At 37.4% G+C, this 22,284-nt stretch overlaps 1 protein-coding gene and 1 long non-coding RNA gene across 3 annotated transcripts in view; one reads left to right on the top strand and one right to left on the bottom strand.

Annotated features, from left to right (window-relative positions):
* Positions 1–21,850, bottom strand: part of pik3r5 (phosphoinositide-3-kinase, regulatory subunit 5) — a 31,748-nt gene extending 9,898 nt beyond the window's left edge. Inside the window, exons 1-6 of one of the 2 annotated variants that reach the window (XM_024289706.2) lie at positions 21,005–21,850; positions 20,810–20,915; positions 7,796–7,911; positions 1,949–2,064; positions 1,804–1,872; positions 393–531 (exon numbers count right to left, since the gene is read on the bottom strand). In XM_024289706.2, coding sequence (XP_024145474.1) covers positions 393–531; positions 1,804–1,872; positions 1,949–2,064; positions 7,796–7,895 — 424 coding nt within the window. In that variant the 5' untranslated portion in view covers positions 7,896–7,911; positions 20,810–20,915; positions 21,005–21,850. Of the gene's footprint in view, positions 1–392; positions 532–1,803; positions 1,873–1,948; positions 2,065–7,795; positions 7,912–20,809 lie in introns of both variants that reach the window. The other variant, XM_036213479.1, reaches the window with a different exon arrangement.
* LOC112157138 lies at positions 6,456–7,802 on the top strand. The gene is made up of 3 exons (XR_002921094.2): positions 6,456–6,510; positions 6,585–6,639; positions 7,174–7,802. It is a non-coding gene; the product is annotated as an uncharacterized LOC112157138 (long non-coding RNA).
* Positions 21,851–22,284: the final 434 nt, after the last annotated feature.

The following is a 22,284-nucleotide window of genomic DNA, read 5'->3' as shown; positions in this document are numbered from 1 at the left end:
GTAGATCACAGCATGGAATTTCAAAGCTTCCTGTAAAATGTACCCGTTAATGAAACGGCGTTCAGACGATTCAGATGTTTTCATTCAGTTCCTCTGATTATGTGGATTTCTTGACAGTAATTTGGTTTAGTTCCTGTATTTTCTGTTCTGTTTATGTATTAGTGTTATAAATAGTTCATGTCAATGTTAAATTTGAAATAAAGAAGTCTTCCTGAAACAAAAAATTAACCTGTTTCTGCAGGTGACTCCTTACTTTATCATACACTGGGAAATGTAATAATTAGATTTACCACTAGGGGGAGTGCTGCAACAACTGCTTTTAAAAAAAACTACTGGGCTGTGTGTCTCAAAATGGAGATAGATAGAAACCCATTCTAATAATTTGGGCTTACCTGGGGCTTTTATCTCTAGCTGTAGTGTGGAGAGGAGCTCTCTGCACACACTGCAGTAAGGCTCAGGCCAGGTGAGGAAGACGTAAAACACCTCAATGGCTTCTTGCAGCAGATCTGTGTCTGGAGGACAGTATGGTGTCTGAAAGCAAAGGAGACAATTGTTTAAGGGTATGGAATTAGAAGACATTTGAGTCACTGGGTTTCATGGAATAAAAGTATTTTTTGCAAGCTGTCATATAAATGTCGCCTCTACCTGTATAGGAGTTATTTTTCCAAGTTCTTTAAATACTAGTTAACTTTTCAATAGATGTTTAAAAAATGAACCAGATTTCAGGAACTTGAGAAAAATAATTATGGCATTTAATTAAATTATATGGGGCAGAAGTTGCAGAGCTACCAGTATGACACGTCAGGGAGGAACACCCAACTAAAAAGCTACAGTTTTTCAAAACAGAATTTAACAGGGCGCTGCGACAGATCAGTGACCAATCAGGCTCCGAAAGCTCGAAGGGGTTATAGCCGGTTAAGAAAATGCCACCCATCTATGTTTATATGGGACGGGGTCGTAGCAGTTTAAGCAAAGCTCAAGTATCGATCCAATTTCATAAATAAAATAGACAACAAGAGTGTACATTTATTTTAATGAGACTAAACCAACATTTCACAAGGATTCATCCATCCATTTTCTGAATCCCTAACGGGATCACAGGGTTGCTGGAGCCTGTCCCAGCTACTGTAGGGCAAAGGACTCATGAAAGTCACCAGTCTGCTGCAGGGGCACATTATCATTCCTACACACCACTGTGCACAAGTATACAGTCTATTATATTTGTCACATGAGGCGTGTAATGATTTTTTGTGTTGAAAATATTTTTTACACTAATGTTTTTAAAACATCCTGAACTAAAATGGTCAATTTCATCGTCATAATGAATGATGAACACATACTACTATTGTGCTGTGATGGAATTTAATTAATTGTGTTTCTTTCTAGTTTTTAACACATACTTGAAAAATATTTACTTTTATTAGCTGCTAGAGGAACTTTTTTGTCAGAAAAATAGGCCCAACTATACATTTTATGTCCAAGCACCTGCCTTATATCGAATAATGACAACATTATTACGCCCACAACAATGATTCGGTTCAATCAAATTCAAAACAACACATCAGGCAGACAGAAAAGCAGAAGTGTCTGGAAGGGAAAAGCTTCTTGTCAGACCAGCAGAATTTGTGCTTTCAAATATTCTTTTGTAACCCCGTAGCCGTAGTTACACCTCAAACAAGCGTCATAGTGGTTAAAGTGACGGACTTCAGCTTTTGACCTTTTGAGAACAGAACGATCTTGTTTGTGGACGAAATGGTGACAAAATGCGATTGTGTTGACAACATCTTCAGTGACAGTCTGTACCTGCAGCAGCGTAGATAAGAACATGATGGCAAGCGGAGCCACTAGCTCGTACTGACACTGCTCCTGAACCTAAAACACACACACAAGCACACACAGTGAGGAAACATCGGAATATTTCATGATGTAAAGCTCTTTGTCCTCTCACCTCTCTTGTCTTCCTGATGATTTGTTGTAAAAGGATGAGGAAGTTCTCCGGATCTCTTTTCACCAACTCTTCTAAGCTCCAGCGGTTCATTGACTGGCCGGCTGAGCACATCAGCACTGAAATAAAACAAGGACCTTGGTGTAAATTAGGACAAAAGAAGAATGCATTAAAGAAGTAATTCAAATATCAATTCAAAAATTCCAAACTTATCATTTTGTTGGCTGACACTTATATTAAAAACAAAAAAAGTAATATAATTTTAGCTTTTTCAGTAATGTTATGCAAAACTGTTTGATTTTTTATCAATTTTTGCTATGATAGAGTTAAAGTTTTTTTTTTGTTTTTTTATATTTTTATTCTCTTTATTGTTTCATTTTGTTTTTTCAAAATCACTGAATGCAAAGATCAAAAGTGTATATTTTGCACATAACCGACATGTCTATATTTTGTACATATTATATTTGCTTTGATTTTGTTGGTATTATCTTTTTGTATTGATATGGTGACTGCTTTTAATCTCATTGTACATGCAGATAGTGGCAACAGAGGCATATCATATCTTACTTTAACTTGTTATCCACACAAAACTGTAACAAAAGCTACAAGATACCAACTGTTCTCAGAAAAATCTCATTGAATTAAAAGCGTACAATAACTGAAGATACACATCCACGTCACAAAAACCTATATCTATATTTTTAATCAGTGCATTTTACACATAATGTAAATTGAGAATTGTCTAAGATAGTTTTTACACAATAAGTTAACTATTTAGAGAAGGAGTTTGGAATGAAAACTTTTTTTTCTTTTTTTTTTGAGTTTAAAGTAAAAAGACCTTCATCTCTTTTAAGTCAGCCCAAAAACTGCCTTATTTTTAGAAACTTGGAAATTCAACCAGAGAGATTGGATCAATTCTGCAATAAACAGCATGAAATATGAAAAATGTTTAATTATTTTTACTTGAAATAATGCTGAACGGGTTTAGAATGTTGCTAAGATCGTCAAAAATTCTGACACTTGGAATGTAGTTAAACACCAGGAACACCATGCGTCAGTTTTAGTCGGTCTGTTTTACTTGCATTTTCCAAAAATTGGGAAAGGTTCAGTGTGTGTCCTCACTGCTTACTTGGGCAAAATGAGAACAATAAAGATTTAAAAGTGAGGTATTTTCCTCATGAAGAAAAAAAACAATCTCAAATATATTCTGATTACAGTAGTTGTTAAATTAACCTTTATAGAATTCAATCTCAGAAATATAACTGTTAATCATATGCAGTAGATGTTCACTTCCAAGACCAAAAAAAAAACATTTGAGTTATTCTCTGTGTGAACTGGGCCTGTAGAATAAATAAAACAAATATTGTCACTGCAATATCAGCCTGTGCGATGTGTGTATCCCAAAAAATGGCATAAATTAGAATAAATGATTAGCTTAAATGGTTACAATCTCATGACAGCTTGAAGTATTTAATAAATCAAATTAAGCCTTTTATGTATTTTATCAATTGGATGCACACCCTCGGGTTACTAGCCAATCGGATGGAGCCCTTTTATGCCCGTCTCTTTAGTCATTTGGAATATAATTTAATATATTTGACTTATATTCCAAATGAATCTCACTCCCAACTGGTCAAATATGGATGTAAATGGTTCAGGTCCCCTCAGTGTCACCTTTGATGTTTTGGGTGTTTTTTGACGTGCTTTCTGTTCACATTAAGAATGGGGTCCCCAACCTCCAGGCCACAAACCGGTACCAGTCTGAGGGCTGCTTGGTACCGGGCCACAGAAAGGGAAAACAATACATACGCTAATCAGGGGTCCCCAACTCTCGGGACACGGACAGGTAGTAAATGGTAAATGGCGTATACGTATTGGACTTTTCTAACTTCCTTAAAGGCCCAAAGTGCTTTAGAGTCACAGACCCATTCATCCATTCACACACTGAGAATTTGTGTCTCGCCCAAGGACACTTTGACACATGGGCAGGCAAGGTGGGAATCAAATCTTCAGGTCAGCCGCCCTAGTGCTGCACCATAGCCACCCGGTACCCTAACCCGGTACCGGTTCTGCATCTGGTATCACGTCCTAAGGGTTGGGGACCTGTGATTTAATGGGAACAGCCAGTACATCAAAAAACGACGAGTTGGGGACACCCAAAACGTCAAAAAGGGACGCAGAGCGAGCCCAAACCATAAGTTCAAAATTACAATTTAGGAGTGAGAATGCATTGGGTATTGGTGGGGAAAAAGCATACAAGTTCATTTTATGTTTTTAATTATTATTTTTTAATATATTTTTCATGTATGTATTTGCATTTCTCCTCAGTATACAGGAAAGGTTTCCAGGAAGCATGTCAATTTATTAAAATGTCTCACTCTTTGAAGAACAATTTGCATCATAATAAAATCATCTGTATTTTAAACAACTCTACATGTAAAGTTGTCGCTTTGATCCGCATGAGAAGCAGCAGAATAACATGAAGAAAATATCACAAAAATAACCCGCCAAATAACAGCACGAAACCAAACCGAGCCTCAACAGATTTCTGCTCTCATGTAAATCACAACATTTGACTTGTGGGGTAAAAACCCCAAAACTCGTTTCTGAACTTGTGCGTCATCCTGCGTGTGACTGGTTGACGCTGACACGCAAGCGGCAGCACAGATCTGATGCGTCCGCATGCCCAGCACCACTGTAACTGCTGCTTCACGACGCTTCACTCACGCTGCGGTCTGTGCCACCACTTCCTCCCAGCTGTCTACTCTCACAACTTCCTCCAACACCCAATATAATAATACGCTCCTTCAGTCATCTCAACAGCCTCACCAGCAAGACGGTCGGCCGCCCCTGCACTCATCAGCACCACGCTCCGGCTGAGCGTTGCGAAAGTGTGAACAAACAACAGCCTCCTGCTTGACTCTTCAGAGAACACAACATCTAAATGTGGGTCTCAGGTTGAAGCTTCTGAGAAAAATGCAAACGTTCCAAGAAACGCCATCACAGGAAGGTTAGAGCATTTTTTTAAAGGGGGCAAACCATGTCGAGTTTGAAACCTGTACCGAGCTTGATGGCATATTTGTGGGTGAATTTGTGTCATTTGAATGACGTCAAATCTCTAACTGAGCAAGCAGCCTAGATCTGGAGACCAACTCGGGTTCACATGATGTTGCACTGCAAAAGCGAGCTCTTTAGAATTAAGTCAAAAAGTCTTACCCCATTGTCAAATGTACTAAAACTATTTGGCTAATGAAAAACTTTTTTAATAAGATGATTTTTCTCCAAACAGTGTATTTTTACTTAATAAGATCAAATTTTTGGATTTGCTGTACTTTAATAGGGATTTGCAAAGATTTGGGAGAAAAAGAGGTCTGACAACAAGGACATGGAAATGTGTCAAAATAGAAAGCATCTTAACTGTAAATTTAACCAGCCTTTCTTCATTATTTCTCTACTTCAGCAGAATTGCAAACAACATGCAAGGCCTTCGAAAAAATTGAAATTGTATCTTGTACAGCTGATAAGATAAGCCTGCTTTGATGCTGTGATTAACAGATGAGGTATGTTTTGTTGTTGTATATTATCTAGTTGTATAGTAAGTTTTTGCTTATGTATTTATTATATTTTTATACATCATGCCCATGAAAAATAGTCTTTTTGGCTATATCCCAGCCAGCAAGGCTAAGTGGGGCCCATATGGTATAAAAGTGGGCAGAAAATGTGGGCCCCAAATGGGATTTCTCTACAATTTCCATGGTGGCCTCACCGTGTTAGCCCACATTGGCTTAAGTGGGCACTCAATGGATAGGCTTCCTTTGATAGCTAGTTACCCAGTGGAAAGTGGAGCTCCTTAGCTTAATACAGTGGCGCTTGCTAGCTCAATACAGTGAGGCTCAATACAACTGAGCTCGCTACAGCAGAGCTCACTAGCTTGTAACCGGGGATTTTGCTAGCTTGATACAACGAAGCTTGCTAACTTGATACAACAAAGCTTGCTAGCTTGTTACAGGGGAGGACACTAGCTCAAGGAGCTTACTAGTGCACAACAGAGGAGCTCGCTAGGTCAATAAAGCGGGGCTCGCTAGCCCGCTACAGGGGAGGTCGCTAGCTGGCTACAGGGGAGGTCGCTAACTGGCTACAACGGAGCTCACTAGCTCGTCGTAGTGGAGGTCTCTAGTTCGCTATAAAGGAGCTCGCTACACTGTCCACTGGGTGGCTGGCTAGCATAGCGAGCCTACCCACTGAGTGTCCACTTAACCCCATGTGGACAAACTAAGGTGGGGCCACCATTGGAACTGTGGACAAACTTATTTTGGGCGCACATTTACAGCTCACTTTTAAACCATATGAGGCACATTTGGCTTTTCTGGCTGGGATCTGGCTTTTTTTTAACTACAATCCCCCTTTAACCCTTAAACACCTGAGGTGTTGGTTTGGTGACGCTTAAACCCAAAATCTTAAACATTCTGTAACTTTTCAACCGTTAACACGATCAACGTATTTCCAGCAGATTCTGAAGGAGAAAAGCAAAAATTTACAGCAAATCAAAGAACCAGTGTTAAATGGTAAATAAACTATTATTATAATTATAAATACATAAAAAATCTGTAAAAATCTGATTTTTTTTTTCCCACTTCAGAACTTTTCAAGGTCTCAGGAAGCAACACAGTGATGTTATATAACCTGCAGTCTAGGTAACATTTCCATATTCCGATTATCGTGTCAATAGCTCATGCATTTAGGAGAAACATTTTTCCCAACTTCCTCATTGTGTTCACTGAATTATCATCCCTAGAGCTGCACATGATGCAGTTTTTCCAATTGAATCACAGTAACTTCTAGTCTCCTTGTTGGTGTTGTTTTTTTATGTATTTTTCTAAATACATTTCCTCTTATCTGATATTTAAAATGAAGTAAGAAAACATTTAGTCAAAGAACTACTTTAGAACATCTTAATTTTCGTCAGACTTGATGTTTATATGGGGACTTTATCATCACTCATGAAATCAGATAATAACAATTACGCTTTTTAAAAAAATCGCAAATCAAAATAAAAAATAGAAGTTGATGTTGTAGATTACAGAAGACATTAAAGTTAAAATACAAATATAAATGATTCCAGGGGAGAGGATGGTTGCATTTTTAAAGGAACATTTAAGTTAGATTTAAGCATCGGTCTGGACTATTAAAATTAAAGCATTAAACTGTTTGACATTTTCTGCTTGCAGTGGGAGGACGCACGCTCATTCCAGGTTCCCTCTGAAGCAGACACCAACACTCTGTTGGCAAAATAATGGGAGAGATGGAAGCAAAAACACAAAATGCTGGTTTGTTTCGCATGCGAGCATGCACCAGGTGCAGGTGAAGGCTTCAGGAAAAGAGGTATAACTGCATTTGGATATGACGCTGACAGCAGAAGAAAAAGTCACGCAAACATTCGACAGGTGGAAGGTTTTTAACCTTCATTTTCATTCATTCATTTCTGTCTGTTTTGTTCAGTTGAGCTCATTTTATTAAGCAGATTTTTGAGATATAGAGGTTTCTGTGAAGTCTTGAGTTGTACGAATAGTGCAATACGAATAAAGTTGATTCATTTATTGAAGTATTTCAGAAATATATGCGCTAATGTTAATGGAAAGGTGTAAAGAATACAAAAAATGAAGCCTGTTGTCACTTTGGCTAATTGTTTTTTCTTTAAAAACACATTAATCTGTTAGTTAGATAGTGACAAAACACAGTGTTGCACTAAAACTTGGACTTATTTCAAATATAAACAGCATTCCCTTGAAAAATCTACTCTGCAGTGTCTACAGAGAGTCCTTTCCCAACGCTCCACGCCCGGCGTCTTACCATTCCAGTGGTGTGCCGCTGTGGGGCTTTGTCTCAGCCCGTCCAGACACCTGTCCAGAGCATGCTGGATCCGATCCTCTGTGCACGAGGTGTGCTGCATCTTCCCCACTCAGGCTCTGAGGAGGGGCAGGAAGGAGAGTTGACATTAATCACAGGAGTTTCATAACGCCATGCCCACTCACATGTTCTGTGGAATGCTATCTTCGAATGCTGCTCAATTCCTCAGTAATGTTCAGAGGCTCACATGCGCACACAGGTGCCCCTGTCTTTTGTGCATGTTATGACGGGTTGGTTATCACACCAGTTTTTGCATAAAGGCATATCAACCGGTAAGTATGGAAATCAGGCCAAGAGGACACGCAAGCCATAAAGGGAAATTTCTATGTAATAAGGGAAGATGAAACTGTTTTTTTATGGTTACTGTTTGTTTCAACAAATGGATAACCCATCAGTTTAGCACAATTACCTGCTGAGCTGCACAGAGGAGCCTCTGTAATCTATGATGATTTACATGTCTGAGGAAAAGGGAATTAAATGATTTGATTAGAAAAATGCTACACATCTTTTAGAGATGGTGTAATTCATTTGTGGCAAAAATGATTTTCATTAGTGACTCATACAAACGTGCTGAACTTCACTTTTTTTTTTTTTTTTTTACGTCGTCTTGTGGGGTTGTTTTTCATGCAGCAACAGAGAAGAAACCAGGTGTGGCAACTTGTTTCAGTTCTGTTATGAGCACATTTCTTGATGAGTTATATCCTTTAGAAAAATCTGTTTCTGATCATTTTTCATGTACGGTTCTGTAAACAAACTGTTAGAACAACAACAAAAAAACGGATTTGATCAGCAAACAGAGCTGCTATAGAGGGTTAGGATGGTGTTTCATCAAAAATAGAAGTTAATCTGTTTAGAATTGTCCACTGATCGCCACAGCATTTCATGATCTACAGATTCCCCCTCAGACTTGCACCAGTTTTGATGTGGATCTAGAAACCGAACTTTCAGAACATTACTGTCTCCTGACAACTATTTTGACTGGAATTAGTCATAAGGTCATCACTTACTGTAACCCCACAGAGGATCAAACAAAAAAAATGGAGATCAGGCCCACCTACACTCTTTTTCAATCACAGCTTTACAAACTTTTGTATTAATTCAGTTAAACCGATAGTTTCATGTAAGAACTCAGAGAAAAAAAAATTGCAATAAATGCAACTAAAGAGATTTTTAAAAAAAATATTGTTTATGTACATCTATCATTTAAAGACTCACTCCAATTTGTATGTTTTTGAATGTTTTTATAGCTCTCTCTTTCTGTCTTGTTTTATTGTAAACAGTAACTTTGTGTGTCCTGTAGACGTTTTATTATTAAATATTGATGTATGAAGGTGAAAAAAATTCTTCCATCCAAATTGATCATTAAGATTTTAATAAAATGGTATTTAAAGTAAAAAAAAAAAAGATGTCATGTTTCATGTGTATGTAACTGCATGGAATTCCCTCACTTAAGCGCTTTCTTTAAAAGCTCATTATGGCTGCATTCAGGTACACTAGTAAATTCTAGCATTTGTTCACACTGATCTCAGCCAACACAAACACACACTCACTTGTTGCTCCATATCCTTGTTACCCTTTGAAATTACTAAGACTCACAACTACTACACCCTGATCTGTAAGAACACGCACAACAATGCAAAACGTTGCACATATTTTAATATATGCATGTTTTTCTTTGACATTTTTAAATATGTGTTGGAAAAAAAATAAAGTAATGATTTTATAGTCTATCTCAGGTTTGAATCTTTATGGAAGTGTATTGCGTTCATTAAAACACTCAACATTAATTAATGAAATTCATTTATAATTAAATAATTTTTTTATTTGATTAATTAAACTTAATTAATTAAACAGCCCCCGTGCCAAACATTGGTGAAAACCTACAACCACCTGGAGAAATGTGGGGTTCAGTGTGTTGCCCAAAGACACTTCAACACATGTTGGTCGGGCGGTAACCGATCCTGCGATCTTCTGGAGCGGTCAGCCGCTCCACCACAGCACCAGTGCAGCTTCAGTTTTCAAAATACATTTTGAAAAATGAGGAGAGTTTGAGAAATAATGTTCTGTAACCTATAGCTGGGGAATATTTACCGTCACAAATAACATGCCTTTTTTAAAATAATGTATTATTAATACATTTTGAAAACCCCTTCTAGCTTTATTTATAGTGTGAGCAAATACTGGAAAAGATTCTCTTATGAAAAGGCAAGTATATTCTCAAAAAAGTAGCCTATTTAAGAATACTACAAGTATACTACATCTGACTCAAAATGAAACTTTATACTTAGAGGCTGCTTTTTATAAACTAGGTTTATATTGTAAAGTATTCATGACACATCCTTGGTCTATAGTATACTTCCTATAGTTATACTTAAGTATACTTATTACTTAATAAAATGAACTTCAAGTGTACTACTTTTTACTGAGGGTAGCTTTAAACTGCTGACAATCTCTAAATGAATGTGAGGGGCCTTTAAGAAGGTAGTACAAGACAACGCAAATAAATCTCAAGTTTAATCTCTTTTAAGAAGTAAACACCGGACAAATGCACAGCTGTAACACACGGGGCTGAGTTTATCTGATATACCAGCAGGTTGACATAAAATAAAACTATTACTGTACCAGTGTAAGGTATGGTGATGGAGACGTAAGACCTTTAGTAACCACGGTGACGAAGCACCTACACATCTGCCACATGTATGTGACGCTTCCCTCTATATAACTAAACCTGCTGATTAAACATGACAATGAACTAAACAAAACTGCAAATTTGACAAACAGATTCCAAAGAGTGTTGAAATGCTCCAGACGACCAAAAACCAGACACAAACGTTATGGTGGGGCCTTCACAAAACAGTGAACAAAAGAATACCCTCAAATGTAAATAGGGTGAAGCAGCATTGTGAGGAAGAACATCAATGTGAGACACTGATAGATATTTAAATAGTGGCCGTGGCTTCTTTTAAAAAAAGGGAACCTAAAAACATCTGAAAGTTTTTCACACTAAGCTGCATTTCAGCCTCAGTTGTGTTTTTGTAAACATCCACCCAGCGGTGGGGTGTTCTTTTGACAAATAAATAGATTACACAGTCAAATCAGACAGACCAAGAATTTTTATAACTGTTAAAACAATAACTTACGAAAGAAAATAGATACAATTTACTATAAGAGTCAAAAGAATAGATAGAAAGAAAACATAATTTCTAGGCTCATTCAGTCCTAAATTAAATATTTTTCTATCAACGAATACAAAAAAACCCTTAAAATTGAGTTCCCTCCAGATAAGGTACACAGATCTTCACGCAGTCATGAGTAAGAACAAAACGTCTCTAAATTTCCCCCAAAAGAGTGACTAATATCTCAGTGTTCACAGGAAATGTGGACCAAAAAAAACAGCACTGGAAAATTTATAGAAATAATAATTAACTTTCTTGATCTTTGCGCCCACTTAGTTAATAATCAGAGGTGACAAAACAGCAGAGTGGTAGGAAGCGGTTAGAGGTTGGACTGAAGTATTTAAAGCACACATATACAAGCATGGTTATTGATCATTTCTGATCTACTGTTTGTACTTAAAGCTGGACCCCTCATGTCAAATGTTATTCATTTACAACATATAATCTTAATACCGGACTACTTTGGAATCACCTTGAACTAAAAAAATACTGAAGAATATTTGCTTATATAATTGTAAATCCATTTGGGCATGAAGGGATTAAATCTAACAAAATGCTATTCCGCTGTATTTGGAAAGACCATTAATCCCAATAAGGTAAAAAAAATAATAAAAAAATAAAAAACTTAAAAAATTAGGGTGTTGCCATTGACTATGTAGAGAACTGGACTGAGTGACCCCCCCTCACCTTCCAAATAGGAAGTGTCTGCTGGTTCCAAGAAGCCAAACGTCATTTGAGAAATAAACTCAATACATTTGTCAGAATAATCATTCTTGTTCTACTTGTTTTTTTTTTCAAATCATAATTTTTAAATATTTTTTTTTCTCTTCTGCAAGTTATTTAAGTTATAAATTGACCAATCAGATGCCTGAGTAAAATCTTCCCACTGGCTCCACATCAAGCGTTTAAAACGTTAGATTGATAAATTCTACCGAGGATGCTTTCAAGTGAAAGAAATGTGGCCTTCCAACAAGCTCGCTCCTGATTGGTGAGAGTTGTCGCCATAGAAACGCTGACTCTCACCATTGAGTGTATGAGGGAATTGGACTGAGCGAGTGTGACATCACCCAAATGAAGTCACATTCAGACGCCATTAACCCACGATGTCTGTTGTCATACTGGAGCCAGACGTTCTCAGTAAGCCGCGTCGGTCTGAGTCTAAATTTCTATGGCAACCAGTTTTTCCAATCAGGAGTGAGCTTGTTGAAAGGTCACACCCGTTCCATTGAAAGTGGGCTCAAGAGAATCCATCAATCAAACACTACAAACATTTGACGACTGATCAATCACAGCTAACCGATTGCCGTCTGGCTCCAACATGGCAACGTCCATATCACCAAAAAAATGGCAACTGAATTGACTTTCTTTGGTTGAAACCAAAAGTAAGTAATCTCCTATGGGTGATGTCACACTCACTCAGTCCATTTCTTTTTCACTGTCAATGTTTTTTTTTTTTTTTTACTTTTGTACTAACTCAACTCAACACTCCACACTTTTCAGAGCTATATCCCAAAACATCCCATAAAACCCAGGCGGGGATCAATGCGCACACTTTCAAAAAATATATAACATCTAAATCTAACATCTAGTTTTTACCTTTAAGCTTTGATTTGACTTAAAGTCTAGACAATTGTCGTTACCATTTAAAGTAGGGATTTCATCTATCTCTAAATCTACACCTAAAACTTGCATTTAATGTATTTGCTGGTACATTTATACTTTTTTATATTAGATAAAATAAATTTCATTCATGTTTCGGCTTGGGTTCCAGATTTATATGAAGATTTACCATTATCCCTCCAAAAACTACTTTATAATTCAGATTTGAACCAGACTGAACATTGTAATTTTAATTATTTATCTAGTCATGGTTTTATTAATTTTTTTTTTCTTTTGCCACCACAATTGTCCTCCCATATTTCCCTTTCCCCCCCTTTAGAACAAATGTGTTGAACTTGTGCTTCTACTTGTTGCAATTACAACAAAAAGCAATTAATTCAGAACTTGGAATCTTTATATTTATGGAATTAATGTAGGATTTGGCATTTAGACATAATATTTAACTAATACACTTAATTTTTGTTGGGATAAATTTAAAAATATTCTTTTTCTTTTAGATTATCTCATGTATATATATAGTTTTTACCTTTTAACAATAATATTTACGCATATATTTAGCAACTGGTGTTTCTACCACTTATGGAACTTCTTTGCAATTAACTATTGTGACTAAAATGTGGCAAAAGTTGTCTAAATCTCATTGTATTTCTAACAAGCTGAACTTCTAATTTGGGTGCCCCATATTCCTACAGTTACAGTTCATTAACAATAACATTAAACCCAGATGTAAACATCTCGGCCACGCTGCCTCTTCTCCCAGAGCTGTATTGTGTCTAGGAGGAGGCCCGGATGGCAGAGCAGAGCTGAGCGCAGTGGACACTTCTGCTGAGGGCTCCGGTCATTGTCATGGCTGGACGGGGCTGGATGAGAGCCCGGTGAGAGTGGAAGGAAGTAATAAGTTAGACTTGAGGTGACTCCCACTTCCATCTCAGAGTTCACTGGAGACACAGTGAAACAAAGCGGTGAAGCCCTTTGAATGATGCAGTCATTTTTACCTTAAATGACTCTATAAAAGCAACTTCTCTGCTTCAAAAGGCTGTTTCCTAATAAGTTGAATCCACAGATAGACCACATAAAGGCTTTAATGTGTGCAAAAACAGTGACTTCGATCCTAATTTCTGACTGATTGTTGTTTTGATGACTTAACCATAAGCTGCTAGACGAGCTGCTAATGCATGAGTGTGTGCCATTTCATAAGAGGATGTATGCAGCACATCCCTAGGAGTCAACAAGGTCACTTCCACTTTTTCTGGGCTTGCATCTTGCTGCGCTCAAACAGGGTCGGTACCGCTGTACAGCGAGCCAAAGGGTGCTGCAGCGCGTTGGAACTGGCTGTCGTCACTGGCATTTGAAAGCAATTTGCAGGTTTTTAGCACGTCATAATAAAATGAAGGATTTTCCTTTAGACTGCATTTATCTGCAAGCCAAAACAATCGCATCCAAAAACTCTTCACCTACTGATGTTTACTTCCCTTAAGTTTCTCTTCTCTTTTTCTACTCACAAAAGTGTTAAAAAAAACTGACTGAAAAAATGTAGAAACTCAACCATTCTGTTTTAATTTAAGTTGCGATTGTGTAAAATGTGTGTATTTCCTCAGTTGCATTTCAATTAAAAGAAATCATTGGATGTACGGAATGTGAGTGTTGTACCTTTTAGAGGCATGTGCTGGGCTTCCCCCTTAAGATGGCTTCTTAAATTTGAGTGTTTTCTGCAAACACTGCATGTGATGTCAACAGCTCAGCAAAAGCAACACCCTAATGTCTTTTTTTAGAGATGTAAGGTTGTTTATATCACAGAGTTTCAGGTTTAATTAGGTCACCTAAACTGTGGTGCAGAAAAAGTAGGACCTGCGGGTCAGCATGAAAGAGAGAGTCAGAATTCAGTGAAGAGAACAGGACAGAATGGAAAAAAAAGAACATAAATACATGAACAAGCCCACAGCCCAATTAATAAATAAAAAAAATGTATTAAGTACATTTTAACAAATGTGTATCAGTAATAGTGAAGAAATGATAACCAGACTGTGGTGGAACCAACCAATTTTCCTTTTTATTTCTTCCTGGTCAGTGATTGATAATAACTTCCACAAAGAAGAGAACTGGAATTAGTGACTCCGCCCCCTTTGTGTTCCAAACAGGAAGTACTGGTGCCTGCTGGCTCCAAGAGGCCAAAATTGAGAAATAAATAGAAATTTCTCAGTCATTCTAACCATTGTTCCTGCTGCTACATTTTTTTTTTTTTATGTTTTCTAGCTAATACTATTTTATTTTTCTGTAGTGCAAGTTATTCAAGTTATAAACTGACCAATCAAAACATCAGATTTTCAGATTTCTTGGAGCCTACTTTCAAGTGATATGGGTGTGGACTTTCAACAAGTTCACTCTTGATTAGTGAGAGTGGTTGCCATGGAAACATTCATTAAAACCAACCCAGACCAATCACTGCTTGGTGACGTCATCTGGCTCCAACATGGCGGCGCACATATCATGAAAAAATGGCAACTGAATTGACTTCATTTGGTTGGAGCCGATAAGTCACGTTCTATGAGTGGCGTCACACTCACTCGGTCCAGGCTTTGTTTCGACTAAGAGGTCAAGTCTGGTATTTTGAGCGTTTCTATTATAAAATGGACCCATTAAGCCGGATCGTACCGCACCATTTTTTGGGCCCTCGTTGGTTGTAGAAAAATGGAAAAAAAAATAGAAAAATGGATCGGACCGGTTAGGGGGGAGCTACTGTTGTTAAATGATCAAATTCATTGATTGGCTGATGGTCATTATGACAAAAGAAAATGGCTGCATTCCTGCTCTTCTCTAAAACAATATTAAGTCCTTTGTATATACAAAGATCCAAAAGCCAAGGGAGAAAATAAAGAGCTGCTGGATGACCTCTATTGTAGTTAGTCTCACTTAAGTTATACTTTGACACATAATAGGTCTACACTCCTTATACGCCATGACGGTCCAGTTTTGAGTGAAAACCATTGACATATAATATTTTACCTGACAACAGAAGGGTTGACGTCACCCATAGTAAATGCCTTACCTCTGGCCCAAGCGAAATCAGGGCAAAGCCATCACCGTGGCTTCCTGATTGTAACTCTCAAGAGTGATTGGTCCAAAATGTTTATTTCTCAATGGATGTCTATGGGATTTTGGCATTCTTAAACCAGTAGGTACTTCCTATTTGGAACAAGAGAGAGGAGGGGTTGAGCTGTCCAGTGATTATACGGTCAATGGTGGAAACACTCACTTTAATTGGCTGGACCATTCTACACCGGACCAGACCGTACTGTACCGTACAATTCAGTGGAAACAAGTTCTGACACAGTCAATGTGTGACGTCAAACAAGACAAAAAGAAAGTGTAAAATATTTTTTAACTGAATCTGCTGGACTTTTCCAGGTTCTGAGAGGACATTTTTCTCATTACCTCTCTTTTTCGCCACTTTATAAATCTTCATCTCTTGCTCTCATGTTTTAGCACCAATTCCCAGACAAACTGAACTATTCCTAATCTACACAATCAGCAAAAACTTTAAGTAAACAGATGTTTGTTTTATGAAAAATTGTCCAGTTTCTTGTCTTGCAAGAAAAATTATATCATTAAGAACGTTTTTCAATACCTTAATTTAAGAAAAAAATAGTCTTAGTGACTAAATTGCTCTAGGTACTCCATTGGCAGATTTTTTTTTTCTTTATTGAAGATTTTTCTTCTTAATTTTAAGAACTTTTGACCTATTTCTGTTGGGGCTCTGTTTTTGCAGTGTATGAGTTTCTCTCTGTACCATATTTTTCCCATCTCCCCACTAACTGTTTCCCATCTCTCCCACTGATCCCATTACCAACTGCTTCCTAACAGGAAGACAGCTTCCCTGCTTCTCTGGGGAAGCAGGTGCTTCTATTGTTGCGATGTGATCTTGCTCTTAGATATGCTCCCACAGACCGTGGAGATCTCTGTACAGTAAGCGTGTCTGTCTTTTCCACTGATTCTTCCACTAAAGCTCCTTCTCATGGCCGACAGGGAGCTTTTCTCCACTGGATGGGAACCGGCCTCTCACAGCTTAAGGAAATAACAGTGACTCCAAAGCTTCAGCGCACACAATTGCTCCCAGTGGAAACCAGATTCATCCAAGGTGGAGTGAAACGAACACCTGCGATCATCTAGGAAACAGCAGGCAAAAACATCAGCTGCTTTTGACAGCTGTTGGTTATGTCACAAGCTGATGCAGATGTGGCAACAGAAGTTTTATCTTAAATTTGCTTGTATTTAGGGGTGAAACTGCTGTTCTGGAGGTCACAAACAGGCTTTACATGTATTATTTTTAGGCATCATTTTTCTAATCATTTGTTTTCAACTTCGGGTTTCCGTGAAATTCTGTTTTGATTAAAGCATCTACAGATTTCTAGCCTGTCTGTAGCAGAAAAAGCACTGATGAGGACACAGTTTTACTCTGGTTGAAGATTCTCTGAATTAAACTCTGAGGTTTAAACCATCTTAAGTAGAATTTTCTTTATTTTGCTATCAAGGTTCCTTATTTTCAGTATAACACCCTTCTCCAACTATATATATTTTTTTCTGTTGAAAAAGTGTTTTATTTTGATACAACCGTTTTCAGCAAAAATAAAAAAAGTGTTTTGTTTTTTTTTCTTTGTTTCTGCTAATTTTCCATTAACTCTTTTGTTCACACTCTTCTGCTAGCTTTTAGCACCTCACAAGCCCAAGCTAACAATAGTGTAGGTACAAAATAAAATATAAACAGTGGTCAATATCGCAGCTATCCAGCTGTATAGTTTTAATTCAGATGGCAGTTCAGACGATGAAAATGAAGACGGTCATGGATCTATTTGTCTGCTAGTGGATGCATCAGAATTGAAGTTTGTTTATCTGCTCCTGATCCAAGAAATACTCCGTTTTAATTGTAAAATATTTTAAATATGGCCTCCATCAAGAGAAAAATGCCACAGAAAAATGTTAAAATGCCAAAAACATGATCTCAACATGATTTTAATTAAACTGCTTGGTTCACTGTTTTAAAATGATTCATCACTTGAGGAGATTCCAAGCTGGTTTGTCATCTTAGATACCAGCTATAGAGAAATTATGTTTGGTTAAGAATGATTATGTAGATTTGAAGTTGTTAGTACTAATCTCCATTTTTATTGAATACAATAAATATCTTAGTTTCTAAAAAAGAACAAAAGACTGGAGGAGCAGTATATGTCTTTAAGACCCACTCTGATGAAAATCGTGTTTTTGCTATTTTTATCAAATTCTTGTCATATTTTTTTCTGATATTAGAGGACATATATTGAGAAAATGAAGCTTAAAATTTCCTTTTTTATGAGTATTTCTTTAGTCAAATTATAGTGAATCAAGAGCAGACGAAAAAAATACTGTTTAAAAATGAGGTTATTTGTAATGTAGACAATATACTGGACGGGCTACAAACTCCTTTCTCCGAGCTGTCAGCAGTGGGGTGGGGAAAGGGGGGCGGGGTTGCTCCATATCAGTTGTACCGCCCACAACTCAAATGTGAATTTCAAATGAACTAGTTCTATTCTGCAGAAACTGTCTTAGAAAACAACACTTTTAAGTTTTTTTACTTTTTTTTATTTTACCAAGACCACTGGGAACTCTGTTTAAATAGATCTAAAGATGGTTGGAGTGGGTCTTTATGATACATTACCACAAATCGAATTAGCTGTGGGATGTCCAATGAGATACAGGACATCTCTATTCATTTTGACCTCCTTTTTAATTAAATATTTCAACATCATTTTTGCTTTTTTGCTTAATAAACATCAATTGCAAATGGATGAAATCTAAATAAAGAGAATTGAACCAAACTCGAACCAAAAACAGTAAGTTATCACCCAGCAAGAGTTCATCTCCTAGAAAACAGAGGTGCTCAGTACATCCTTTTTCTTCACTTCCTTTGTAAACACTGATAAGCATATGAAAATGTGAATGCAAATATCCAGTGCTGTCACATCAAGTTATAGCGCTTTCCTCTAAACAGGAGGGAGCCGGCGTTTGATTTCCCGACTGACTTTACTACCCTGTTTGCTCCTCATTTACACACCGAACAACCGCAGGTTTTCACAGCTTATCAGAAGCTGCTTCGGTAGAACAAAACATTAGAATGGATGTCAAAACACTGGTTGCTAAACTTCATGTGAGAAGAGAGATCGTTGCTCTTCTTTCACGGCGTGTTTGTGTGTACCAACAGATGTGTGTTTGTATGCGCACAACATCTACACACAGGCGCCGACCTCAATAGTATGAGGTGTAAAGGTAAACCTAAAGATTTCACAGATACCGCAGCAACGAAGAGACAAACAGGAAGTATATCTGTGAATAACACGGCGGCGTGCTAGGATACTGCCATCACCTCTTGTACACACATGCAGCCGCCTCCACCCTTCATTATCTGATCGGAGCGTCACATCAGGATTCAGGCTCCAGTTTTTGGAGCTGATGCTTCAGTTAAATGTCAACTGTTTCTATTACTCAAGCGGAGGAGATGACTGTAATCAAAGGGATTTTGTAACACAGCTGTTTTCTAAGGACAATACCTCCTGGGCTTGAGCAGGAAAGATGGACCAGGAAGGGGCAGGCGAAAATGTTTTGATTCAAATGGTTTTAGAGCAAAACAAGGAAACACATTTTGGTGTCATAACGGACAACGATCATCTTCCCTATTCCTCAAAGAGGGGGATTTCTGTTTATCTCATGAAAAAAGCAGCTACAACACACAGTTTAAACTATTTTTTAGGAACTTTTCTGCAGCCTCATGTGACCTCTGACAGGCCAGCAGTCAGAATTTGCACTTTTGTTAATATATTTTACGTTAACGGACTCTTTACTTTCAGATACTTCAACTACAGGATTATGTTTAGTGATTTAAAACACTTTTTTTCATTCATTGCAATGTTTCCTAGTTACCATGGGGACATAATCAATTAATCAGAAACATGCAGGAATCCCTCCGATTTGAAACAATTCCACATAGTGAAGTGATTCCAGAGAACAAGACGTTTTCACATGAAAAAAAAAAAATGAATGAAGTTGCCCAAGTCTGTAAAATTCTATGGAAGTTGGCAAATAGCAGTAAAAAGGCATGACGACATCTGGGGGATTGTGGGAGTTTTGACATAACCTGTCAAAGCAAACGGATTTCAAAACGAAATTGTTTGTAGTAAAATCCAGTCTATATTGAAAATTGTGTTTTTAATATGTTCTTGTTTTTCTTGTGATGGAGTTTCAGAGTATTTCTTAATTCTAGTTATGTTGCCTCAGGTGCAGAAAACAAGCCGTTTGGAAAAGCTTGTGGGCCAAAGTCTCCCTTCTCTGCTACGATTATGAAGCATCACATAGATCCATTAAAATCTTTTTTTTTTGTCCGAACTACCACTTGGCTCAAAACTGTACGACTGAATAACTCTGATATTGCTACGCTAATGTTAGCTTGGGCTTGAGAGGTGCTATAAGCTAGCAGGCCAGAATTTAAACAAGGAGAGGATTTAAAAAAGAGCAACACAGGCTTTTTCATTTTGGCTAAATCCTAATTAAAAGACCCCCGAAATGAGTTTACAATAGAAAAAAACATAGTTGGGGTGGGACTTTATTGCCCCAAATATATAAAAAAATTGCCAATACAACATCAACTGATTGGTTTTTCATGTCATTGTCAACAATCCCAGTAAAAACATGCCTAAATTCAATAAGTGTAAGTTGCTTCTAAGCTACCATATTTTACCACAAAGGTTTTAAAAGTCATTATCCAGGCGCGTTGTGCACGCGTGTTTCATGTTTCTGTACTTCCTTGCTGTGTATAAAATGCATGAATCATAAAAAGCTCAGAAAAGCACAAGTTCCTCAAACATGATCTGACAGTAAATGATCTATACTTGGCAGGAGGGGGGTGCAGCATTTCCCTGCCTGAATGATGCCCTCACTGACAAGAAAGTCATTCTAACATGAAAAAATAAAAACCTCTGATGAGATATAATAACACTGGCTAAAGTTCAACATGTTTCAAACTTCTACAAGTAAATTTAGGTGAAAAGTGGGTTTAATTTGCCACAATTTTGACCACAAACATGTCAGTTTAGGCTGTGGATTCTGTCTAAAATCTATAAGAGTTGTAGAAAGTTACCTGCAGCTCACTGCTGTGTCTCCATCTCCTCCGCAGGTGGGTGAAGAATACCTCAGGTCTGTCGTTCATTCATTCATTCATTCCTGCCAGAAGTTGAAGCCTCATCCTGGGAGCAGGAGTCAGATCTGTGGCTGTAGCCGCGCTCCTTTACGCTTCACCAACAACAAGAAAGAAAGAAAATACGGAGAGACTCACGACAGAGCAAACAGGAAGTGTTGAGTCTGCTGCATGTGAGCACAATGAGGGAAGCTGCTGCGGCCGTGGCTCTGGGGCTGCCTCTCCGCCGTGCGTGCGTGCGTGGGAAGTGCATGCGTGCGTTTGTAGTTGCGCGTCTGAAAGGCTGCATGAGGATTTTAAAGGGATGTTGGCCCCTGAAAGGAAGTCATCTGCGCCATGTGTTTGTTTTCTCGCTATTTTTCACACAGTAAACGGTCTTTGTTGGAAAGCCTTTGTTTGTCAGGACTCAACTCTTATGTCTAACATAAATTCTCATCTTGAAAACTATTATAATATTTGCAGCAGATTTATTTGCAGTTTGAGTGCTCTTGAATGAAAAATTACATTAAATTCAACAGCAAAACAAATTAAAACAGCAAAAATGCAGTTTTAGCCGAGAAACATAAAATCTTTCATTCATTTTCTCCTTCACAATCTCCTGGAATTGCATTGATCACATTAATAATTGAAAAGTTACAGTAAATAAAAAAAAAACAAAAACACTGGAACTCTGGGGTTTAAAAAAAGGTTAAAAAATAAACAATAGCCTCACAAAAATTAATCTAGATTTTAAAGACCAAATTAAAATTGTGTTTAATCTTTTTTCACATTCTCTTATGGTATATTTTTAATGATTAAGGACAAATATATATATACATATATATATATAAAAAAGTTTAAAATTGCATTTTGGGGTATTTTTTAATCAAGTCATTGTGAACCAGTTCGAAAAATAGCTTTGTGATGTAGAAAATAAGCTGGTGGGTCACAAGGCCCCTGCTTGAGCTCTGGAAACGATCCCGCCCACAGTTCAGAAATGAATTTCTATGAACGAACTACAGGAACTAACCTAAATAGCTTGTTTTACAATGTGCAAGGCATGGTGGGACAGAGAGGCATTAGCTATGAGTAGGTCGTCTACTAGAGATCAAAACACTAATATTGAATGCATTATGCACATCAAAAGAAATAGTCATGATTGTGATATCTGATAGAAACTGTCCTAGAAAATGACGCTGTTTTTAAAAAAAAATTGGCTAAAAATAGCAGAATCGTAATCAAAAGACCACTGGGATCGCTTTTACTATCGATCAAAAGATGCGTGGGTTTTCTCTGGACACTCCAGCTTCCTGATTTGGCTTCTACTGAGTTTTTTAAGCTAATTTGGAGTTTAGCTAAACATTTAGCAATAAGCTAAAGTTATGGATAATTTGTTATCCACTGAGATTTTTTAGCCTAATTTAGAGTTTAGCTTTTAT

Source organism: Oryzias melastigma, linkage group LG1, assembly GCF_002922805.2.
Source record: "Oryzias melastigma strain HK-1 linkage group LG1, ASM292280v2, whole genome shotgun sequence".
Lineage (NCBI taxonomy): Eukaryota > Metazoa > Chordata > Actinopteri > Beloniformes > Adrianichthyidae > Oryzias > Oryzias melastigma.
This window is presented reverse-complemented; position numbering and strand designations above follow the sequence as displayed.